Below are 10,051 nucleotides of genomic sequence, written 5' to 3'. Positions count from 1 at the left end.
TTTTGTCCAAATCAAAATCTTTTTATTCCAAACAATTTTGAACTCATGTGACACCGAAAGCACATCATATTATCATAACAAATAATAGGCGAGGATGACGGAACTGCGAAGAAGTTGGTATTGTTTTTTTAAGACTTTCTTTCTGGTGGACTGTGACAACATGTATAGGGAAACCTCACCGTAACAGGGACTTAGAAACCATGACAATTACCTTGTTATATCAGGGTAAACAAAATAAAAACAAAGTATAATGATGGGTTGGGAGCTGTGTAATCACCTCAGCATAGGAGGGTTTTGCTGTCTCCGACTTCATATAACCAGGTTCCACCATACCTTGACAAGAAGAGGACAAAAACCCCCCCAAAAACAAGCTTTCCCTTCACTTCACAGTCTCCGCCAACATTCTATGAGAGAAAACGCTTGAATGCACCAACCACTGATCTTAGGATTTCCAAGACCTGGAGAAGAAGTAATGCACAAGATGATGGCTGCTAAGTACAGGCATCTTGCGAGTGGACTTGCGGCATGTCTGACAGAATTCAGTCTCTGTATCATTCCAGTTGTATCAATGTCACAAGTGGACATCTAGCCACGAGTCTGTACAGGAGTCTGACCTGCCCTTGGTGGCTTCTTAGTCCTCATCATCTATGTTTTCATCCTCATCGTCGTCATCATCATCATCCCCATCACTCCTGCCCTTGGGCTCCATTGCCTTCAAGTCCTCGTACGAACCGTCGTTCGACCAACACGCCACCAGCTTGACGCGGAACTCTGCCATGGGTCTTGCAAATAGTTTCTGATGTGAGAAAGCATGGGGAAAGCAAAGATAATGAGAGTTAGAACTAAATTAAGTCACCAGGTACTCTGTGAACTAATTGATGAACATACATCTACATGATTTATTTGTATGTGATTCCGTGCAAGTGAAAAATCTTTCATTTTAGCACTGACCTAAAACTCAAAGTATCTAAATTGATAATAGTATTTTCCAATTTGTAGTCAAGAATATGGGGCTGGATAAGCTGCAATGTTAAAGAGAGATGGGTAACCCATGTAAACAGAAAATAATGAAGTATGTCCATTTTTCCCCCTTTCACAAGTACAATTTTATCCACTGTAAAACAGGCAATTAAGGAAACAAACATAAGAATAGTCCAACTTTCATCATCAAGTCTGAAAATACATGAAAAAACAAATGATGAAACTTTGTAATGCAATGTGGAGAAAATCACATACTCATATTATTGCTATTTCAGTTCTCATATTACTTTCTCATCAATTAGTATAGCTATCACAACACTGAATTTGATTTTGAACCATCATCCCTTTGATCCTCACATCACCATTCTTACCAGTTGGTATGAACAGTTCTTTGACATTTGCTCCAGTGACAATTGCTCCCATGAAATATCTGCACGCTAAGCCAAACATAAATTCTACCCACAAGAATAACCCCAACCCTAATCCTAATCCTAACCCTCACATAAAACTAAACCTAAAACCCTACCACCACCCTAACCCTAATCCTAAGTCCTTGGAGAAAATCGCACTAGTAAATGTCTTGTCACCAGTATGAACACATGGTATTTGGAGTTTACTCACCAATATCCTGGCCTGTTCCGGTGTCAGTGTGTCTCCAAGTTTGCATACTGTGTGTTCACACGTGAGGTGGATGACACCTGTACAATTAGAAAAAATGACACGCAACCATTACACCACGTACAAACAGTATCTCACCATCGCTACCACATACATTTTGTTCCAAATACTTGTGACCATTGTTTACTGATTCTATGCAGTCAGCCAACTATTCAGTAAAATGAAGAACTGTTCATGTTAGATTACAATCAATGACAGCAGTCATTGTTTGTGGTCATGGCTGTAGTAACAGCAGAATAAATATTGTTGGTGGTATCAATAAAAGTGATTGGTAGTCTATGAAGGGGTGATTGCAGTAATATTTGCAACAACTGTGGAAGAAATAAAATATTGTAGTGGTAGTAACTGTGATTGTATCGGGACTAGGAAGAGGAGAAATGGTAATATGATTTGTCATATGAGTAAGGGTGATACCTTATATGCCATATATTTCTCAGGGTTTTTATTTTTGCAAATTTCATGAGTTGGGTGCTATTTGCAAATTTGACAACATGCGAAAACATTAACTGTGATCCCGACAAGTATGCAAGAATGCGACATATATTTCTGTGTTCACTACAATACTCCACTATCTAACCACTTGTGTACTTGTCGGGAAGTCATGATTCATGAAAAATTAGACTCTGTAAACATACGGTGCATATAGTAGTGAAAGTAAGAGCAAGAATGCCTTTAACCACTCAGCCAATGCTACAGAAAGGCTGTCAATGTACACACTTAAAGGCATAATTTACCATTTGCAGATGAAGCAAAAACCCAGCATTAGTGCTTTAAAATAGTTCTAAAATGTGAGTTAGGAATAGAAACAACCACTGTAAAAATTTGAATCGGTAAAATCGATGTTAAGTATTGTTACAATATACAAAATGTGAACAATAGTTATAATAAAAATGTTTCCAAGACTAAACCATCTACAATTACGGTGTATTGAGAAAAATACAGATATCTCCTTATATTTTAGGCTTTATTGCGAAAATTTTATACGATTGGATGTTTTGTGGTACAACAGACCTACACATATGCATTAAATGTCATATCTTGAAAATGTTTTAAATCACTGCTGCCAAAGGTAAACAAGACCTTTAAGTGATGACAACCAGTAGTCTTACAAGCAGTCTACATGTTGAAGGGAGAGGGGCGTGCTATGACCAAACAGTACACCCACCTTTCCTGAGGGCTGTGGGGAGACCTAGCTGGCGAAGCTGCGGCTCCATGGAGTGCTGGAAGTCCTCGAGGGCGCCCTCCGCTAACACTACCGTCTCTGTGGCCTCATTGCCAGATCGTGCATAGTCGGCTTCTGAATATGTCTCAAAGTAGCTACAAGTGAAAAGTTTCAGATACATCAATCATAATAAACGTTCAAAACACAAGAATTCTGAGAAGGTTTGTAAGAGGGGCAAATATTCTTATGTGGAACAATATTCATATCCCTGTTGGTGAAGAGGTTGTATGCATGGTGGTGGACATTACATCTGCTTGCTTTACAACTTTGCTCCAAGACTTGATTGGTAAAGAACCTAACCACTTTAGACAGATTTCTCACTAGGTTCCAAGTTAGGCTAAGGCTGCATCATAAGATTTTGCATACCACAGAACATGGTTTTGAAACATGGTCTGACAGAGAAGCATTTATAAGAGTTTATCCCGAGTGCGTTTCTGGCTCACTCTGGTTTTGTTGTTGTTGTTGTGTTGCTTTCTGGTTTTTCAGCACGATATGCAGTGTTTTTGTGCGTGGTTGTGAGTTGCTCGTGCGTGTACGTGTCGTGGCGGCACGGTGTGCTGAATCTAAGACTGTGCCATAGTGCATTTTATCATGTGCAGTTTGTCCCGTGGCAGTTTGATTGGTCAAACAGGGAGCGCGCAACTATGACACAATATAAGCTGTGTTTAAAATCACAGTTGCGTTTAAGACTTTCAAAACCTTGCTTCTAGTGTTTTGAATTGCACCTCCACAGTGCATTTCAATACCATGTTTCAAAACCGTGTTTGTAATTACGACTACCATTTATGGCAAACTTAAAACCACAAAACACGGTTTCAAAGCCATGTTTCTACCCAGAAAAGTTCGATTTAAATGCACCCAAACACACATACAATCTACATAGTCTTCATGTAATCATTTCTGATCTTCTGCTATTTTTTTTTTTTTTTTTGAGGGGGGAGGAGAGGGAGCTGCTATATATGGCACACATGTTCCACATAGCGGGACCTCATGCGGAGGGCTGAAGCATATTTCTCACCTTACGACCTCGTCTTTCGTCTGGTTGGTGAAGAGCAATCCCACGTTGCCCAGCAGCTTCCTGCTGATTCTGTGAAGATTGTCCCGGTATTCGTCCTGCGAACTCTTGCCCAAGGCTACCATCATCACTTTGTTCTTGCCAAAGAAAAATCTGAAGACAAAAACAAATCTAATGATAATCTTAAAGATACGACATAATATAAGCTAGGACAAATATCTCAACGTCAGAGAAGTTGATTACGCACTATCATTCTTTCCTTGATATAAAGAATTCTTTTTTTTTTCTTTAAAACTGCCAGTATGAAATCCTACAGTAACACCACAGATTGTTCACCATTAGTCCCCAGCCACAGCAACCGATATAACACCACTAGCAGTGCAAGGGGTACAGGTCATCGAAACCGAATTGGTGTACATTGGCTACAATCTCATTATCTGTACAATTCATGAGAATGCTTCTGGAATAAGTTCCTTGTAAACTCATTTCCACTGTAAGGTGGAATTGTTTGGGGCGGATACCACCTAAATGAACAGAGTTGAACCCAACAGTTGTGTAGTACTATGATCAATTGGCGAGTAGAGCCAGTGTGGATCTGTAGGTCCGTGCAAGCAGTGAGTATGGTAGTATCAGCAGATCACAGGGTAGGAGCAGTGTGATAGGAAAGAACAGAGTATGACAAGCCAAGTGCTCACATAATCATGATACCACAACAATAACCGCACCAGTGACCCCAACCCGTACCGAGTCGGGGTCGCATGGCAGCCCTACGGCTATCGAAGAAAAGCCTGATATGGCTTAGCATTTTGGTGACCAGAGACCAAAATACATGGTTTTACACTGAAAATAATAGCCGTACTGTTAGATAAGATACTTACAATAAGAGCCGCCGAAATCAATTTACAATACGATCTGTTTTAATAGCCCAGTGAAAGATTTTATTCGAGGTTTTAGTCTTTCTGCACTTCGTATCGTAGTACAACTTACACAGCGCATGCGCTAACAGCCTTGCCGTCGATCGGGTATGGATAAAACGTAGCACATGTTATAATACACAATGTTTGTTGGTGAAAAAAAAAAACAGGACGGCTTGCTGAGAACTGAAATGAATATTCATTTGCGCATGCGCAGATCATTTTATTTACGTGATATGTTCAAAATGGCGATTCACATCTCGCGGAGATTGTCTCAAAGATGATGACGATTAATCTTGTTTTTGGAGGTAATGGTGAGTGATACATAGTTGCCTATAATATTCAACAATATGTTATTACAACATGTGGCTTTTCGTTGTGAATCCAAATGTCGTTTTGAACGATGAGTTGTTTACTGAATTGCAAGCATCGCAGTGCACTTGATTACCTCACTAAATTGCATATGAAGTCTTCGTGGCGCTGTTACTGGTCACAGCGCCCCGCGCCGGGGTTACCACAACAACAACTACTATGTGTAGGCATTGTTGGTTGCTTCGCTCATTACATACCTGCTGTGTTTCCAGCTGTTCCTTACATCTTTGATTTTGCTATTCCTCATGTTTTCTACTGAAAACACAAAGATCCTGGCATATTTGTCGACACAATCCCTGATCTGAAAAATAAATGAATACATCAATTGTTCAATTATTTAGATAAATATATGCACATGCAGTGACTGATTTTCATGTATATACATCAAACAAGATAATCAAAATCTGTTGCAATTTCATTACAATGTTTATCAATTTACTCCTCATCTATAGATAAGATACACAGATCAAATGAAACATGAAGATAATCATGCAGATGAAGAGTACCATACATGTTTCGTAGTGGGAATTCCTTCAATGTTATGAACAGATTATATTTATCTTCTGGAAGATAAAGATAGAGAAAGCAATGGAGAAACATGTTTCATATAAGGACTTATCATCTACTGGTTAGTTTGTGGGAAATTACTCAGGTAATTTCATTCAGTCTTGAGATCTTTTCCAAAATGAAATGACAGAATTGATTGCAAAATCAATCATCAAACTTCAAGTGCTTGATCTTGAATATTCTCATACCGTATCTTACATGATTTGACTGTTGTAAAGGTAACATTTAGCACCTAAACAATCATCCAGTAAGCATTATTAAAGGCACAACAACTACATGCGTTCCTGAGTGCAACATTGCATCTTTAGTTAGTATAAGTGTTTTTACTATAATCATTTTGATTCCCCCCACTGATGTCATTCTTACACTATTTCTCATACTAAATACTGGTAGTCATTTACAACACCACACAGCACAGCTGCAAAATATAGGCCTATATACATGTAGTTTTTTCATCACCACCAGTTTACAAATGACGCACAGGTCTGAGTGCGTCAGTCGGAATTGTGTGCATAAGGTAACTATGGAATGCTTAACCCACGAGGCGAAGCCGAGTGGGTTTAGGCTAAATTCCATAGTTACCGCATGCACACTATATTCCGACTGACGCACAAAAAGACATGTGCGTCATCTGATTTATATAATGGGTAATTTTCTTGTCAAAAACCCATTTTTCTATCGTGTTACCCGATGACAAAATTACTAGATGCATTCCCTTTTGGCTTGCCGTAACGGGCATGCATACCCGTGCTTACCGTTTTTACTGGATGCATGGCCAGCCATGCATCAGTTTTTGCTGGACGCATTGCCAAGCTGAGTGCGCGAACGCTTGCTTTAGTGCGCGAACCTTTGTTACAAGTATGCGTACTCTTGCTAAGTGCGCGATAACATGTTTACCACTGTGACTCAGCGTGCGGCCAGTAAAAATCAACACATAGCTCTCGACCAATCAGATCGCAGGATTCTCGCTACCCATTCTATAATAAGAAATGACATGAAACAGAAAGTGATGTAACAACAATCAGAGCACATTCAAAATCAAAGTTACCTCTTCTATAAGGCTCTGCTTGGTCTCCAGCCCCTTCTTCTTTGTTCTTGTTAATGAAACTAAAACAAAAGAAATTACACATGAAAAGAAAAATTAGTAAACACCACAGAAAAAAAGGATATGATTTGATGCTACTGTTGCATGGTTTTTGATTTTCCCTCATAGAAAGTGTCCCTTTATGGCTATAGCAGTCACACATGAAAGGTATATGTACAAAGAACTCTCCCTTCTACATGAATTTGGAAACTGAACATCAGCTTTCCACTGACATGGATTTAGTAAGAACTCAATTTCAAATGACAGAACTAATCATCAATGACGCATGATAATGACTTCTGTCAAATGGTAACACACTACACATCATTCCCTGAAGAATGGGATTAAGTGTTCTTTTGTTACAAAAGTACAAAGTCAGTACATTGTAATTTGTATTTTGGTATTTTTGACAAAAGTGAACGTTTTTATTCATACTTGCCATACAAATGTCAACCACATTAAAAAAAAGGGCCATTGCCTCTTTCTAATGATTTACTTATCTGCTAGCAGTGCATAATGCACTTGTCAATGTAATGACTCACCCCACTACCCCCGGACATGGGTGCGTCATTTCCTCGTTTGGTCCGTCAAATTTGTGACCCAGGTGTGCGTCATTTTACCAGCTATGTCCGTCAAATTTTTGACCGAGAGGTGCATCAAAATCCCATCATTGTCGTCAAATTTTTGACCGAGGGGTGCGTCATGGTACGTCACTTGGCTATGGAAAATAACACGCATTATTCTGAACCGAGGGGTGCGTCATGGTATGCACTTGGCTATGGAAAACTGCACGCATTTTTGCACGCTACCAGTACCGGATACACGTACGTACCGCGAGTGAATTTACAGTGAGCGCTTTCCCGCGGCAAGTGAAAATCAAAGTCGGGAAGCGTTTTGGAGTAGGCCTGAGAGGGAAAAATGCTTGCCCGAATCTGGCAAGCAAATGATTTAAAAGCCACCCTTTCTCCTCACATTTTCTTTCCAACAAACTCATGAAATCACGCATACTCAATCTCAAGCCAGACGGACTGTTTAGCGATATAATGATTTCAACCTCACAGTACTAAATAGTAAAATCAAAGATCGTATACGGAATTCCGTATACGATCTTTGGTATACCGTTGCGTGGTGCGTACTGCGCGTACCTGCAGTATAGTAGCAGGCAAGTCGAGTGTTAGTGGTGCGCGACTCGCTAGCTAACGCTGTGCAATTCGCAAGTGAGCAGCGTGCTCGTTATTCCTCATCGAACGTACATCGTCCATGTGTTGCATTCAACCGGACTAGAAATGGCCGCGCACATACAGCGCATCTGCAGACAAGTCATGGCCAGGTGACTATGGATTGCATGCACATACATTCGGAATATCGTAGCAGCAGAGTGATGTACGGTGAATGACGGTACGGTGCTTACAGGGCCAGGGTAAGGGAAACTTGCCGAAACTTTGACAAATTGTGTTTACGAACCGAAAGAAAATGAAATTGCGTGAATAAAGCGTATGCAAAAATCCTTTCAGTATTTACGGGGTGCGTCAAATGTACCGAGGATGTCCGTCAAGAAAGTGACCTAGGTGTTCGTCAAAAACCCTGTGTTGTCCGTCAAAAAAGTGACTGTGGTGTTCGTCAAAAACCCCGTGTGGTCCGTCAAAAAGTGACTTTGGGGGTGCGTCAAAAACCCCGTGTGGTCAGTCAAAAAATGACCATGACGCACCCATGTCCGGGGGTAGTGGGGTGCGTCATTACATTGACAAGTGCATAAATTCAGTACTGTATTTATGGGTAAACTCAGCCTAGCTGGTATAAACTCGGCCCTCTCAGTGCCCTCATATGTAATAACAAGTCAGTTCGGGAAACCCACTCACAAGGGGGGCCCCTCCTTATAAGTAACCCGTCCCCCTTATAAGTAACCCCGTCCCCCTTATAAGTAACCCCCCGGGCACCCCTTATAAGGAGTCTCCACGCTTTTTTGCAATGCAACGCGAAAATGAAAGGACTGCGGCAATTCGCTTGATTATGTCCATAAAGCTTCACAAGTTTCCTAGTTACTCACGAAATTTGAGCAAAATCGGTTCGAGGCATCATATCTAAAATCATGGATTTAAATGCGATGTCAAACGACCCATGCGAATGCTGAAATGCGAGCGATTACTGGCGTGAGTGTCGCCAGGCGCGGCGGCGCGGCAATGCTTGAGTGCAGACGTGGCGACTGAGTACGGAGACTTTCGTTCATTCAGGTGGCTTTACCACCTCGTCTGCACTCAAGCATTGCCGCGCCGCCGCCCCTGGCGACACTCACGCCAGTAATCGCTCGCATTTCAGCATTTGCATGGGTCGTTTGACATCGCATTTAAATCCATGATTTTAGATATGATGCCTCGAACCGATTTTGCTCAAATTTCGTGAGTAACTAGGAAACTTGTGAAGCTTTATGGACATAATCAAGCGAATTGCCGCAGTCCTTTCATTTTCGCGTTGCATTGCAAAAAAGCGTGGAGACTCCTTATAAGGGGTGCCCCGGGGGTTACTTATAAGGGGGACGGGGTTACTTATAAGGGGGACGGGGTTACTTATAAGGGGGACGGGTTACTTATAAGGAGGGGCCCCCCTTGTGAGTGGGTTTCCCGAACTGAAGTGCAGTGGTATGTATGAATGATTCGAATGTAAACAAAAAACACAGACAAACAAAGACATACAAACTGCAGATTCTGACATAAACTGAGCTAGTATAATAATTGACAGCCCACACTCGGACACACATCAGTAAACATCACATGCACATAAATATATTAAATGCACCTACCTACCGGCTACACTTTAGTAGTTATCATGTCATACAACTTACACCATATCTAGTGCATGGGGCTACATCTGGTATCATCACTGTTCTTTCCATTCCAGCTTCACACATGATTGTGAGTGCCAATTGTGGTTAATTTTATTGAGCAAATAAGGGATAGCATTCACTTACTTTTCTTGTCTCGCTTTGACTTTGGCATTTTGTCTGATTGGTTCAAATGTCTGTCACAGAGAAAATACAGTCAATCTTGAAGTCGCACTGTCACACTGTCGATCAACCCGCAACACACGTGTACGCGAACCACACACTTGTTGTTTGCAATCAAAGCACTATTTGGGCACCCGTCCCGCTTCATCATGAATATTCATCAGGCAGTAAGATACTGTACTAGTAAATGGCAGAACGCCGGATACGTGTAAAACGT

At 41.0% G+C, this 10,051-nt stretch overlaps 1 protein-coding gene across 1 annotated transcript; it reads right to left on the bottom strand.

Annotated features, from left to right (window-relative positions):
* Positions 1-631: 631 nt before the first annotated feature.
* LOC139725871 (mRNA turnover protein 4 homolog) lies at positions 632-9,826 on the bottom strand. Its single transcript, XM_071636949.1, has 7 exons — positions 9,799-9,826; positions 6,798-6,856; positions 5,380-5,483; positions 3,900-4,049; positions 2,825-2,976; positions 1,603-1,679; positions 632-796 (listed from the first exon to the last, which is right to left on the bottom strand). The coding sequence occupies exons 1-7, from the start codon at positions 9,824-9,826 to the stop codon at positions 632-634; spliced, it is 735 nt and encodes a 244-aa protein (XP_071493050.1).
* Between the last annotated feature and the right edge of the window lie 225 nt (positions 9,827-10,051).

The sequence above is a fragment of the Diadema antillarum genome, unplaced genomic scaffold (genome assembly GCF_040938485.1).
Source record: "Diadema antillarum isolate AM-2024a unplaced genomic scaffold, OU_Dant_1.0 seq00000063_RagTag, whole genome shotgun sequence".
NCBI classification, from domain to species: Eukaryota; Metazoa; Echinodermata; class Echinoidea; order Diadematoida; family Diadematidae; genus Diadema; species Diadema antillarum.
This window is presented reverse-complemented; position numbering and strand designations above follow the sequence as displayed.

What these genes read in the sequence shown, in the direction of transcription:
- LOC139725871 (XM_071636949.1), bottom strand. Translation starts at nt 9,826, where the DNA reads ATGCCAAAGTCAAAGCGAGACAAGAAAA. An exon ending in ACGAAAGACGAGGTCGTAAG is followed by an intron (nt 2,977 to 3,899) that starts GTGAGAAATATG and finishes TTTCACTTGTAG; the next exon opens with CTACTTTGAGACATATTCAG. An exon ending in CCCCACAGCCCTCAGGAAAG is followed by an intron (nt 1,680 to 2,824) that starts GTGGGTGTACTG and finishes CTAATTGTACAG; the next exon opens with GTGTCATCCACCTCACGTGT.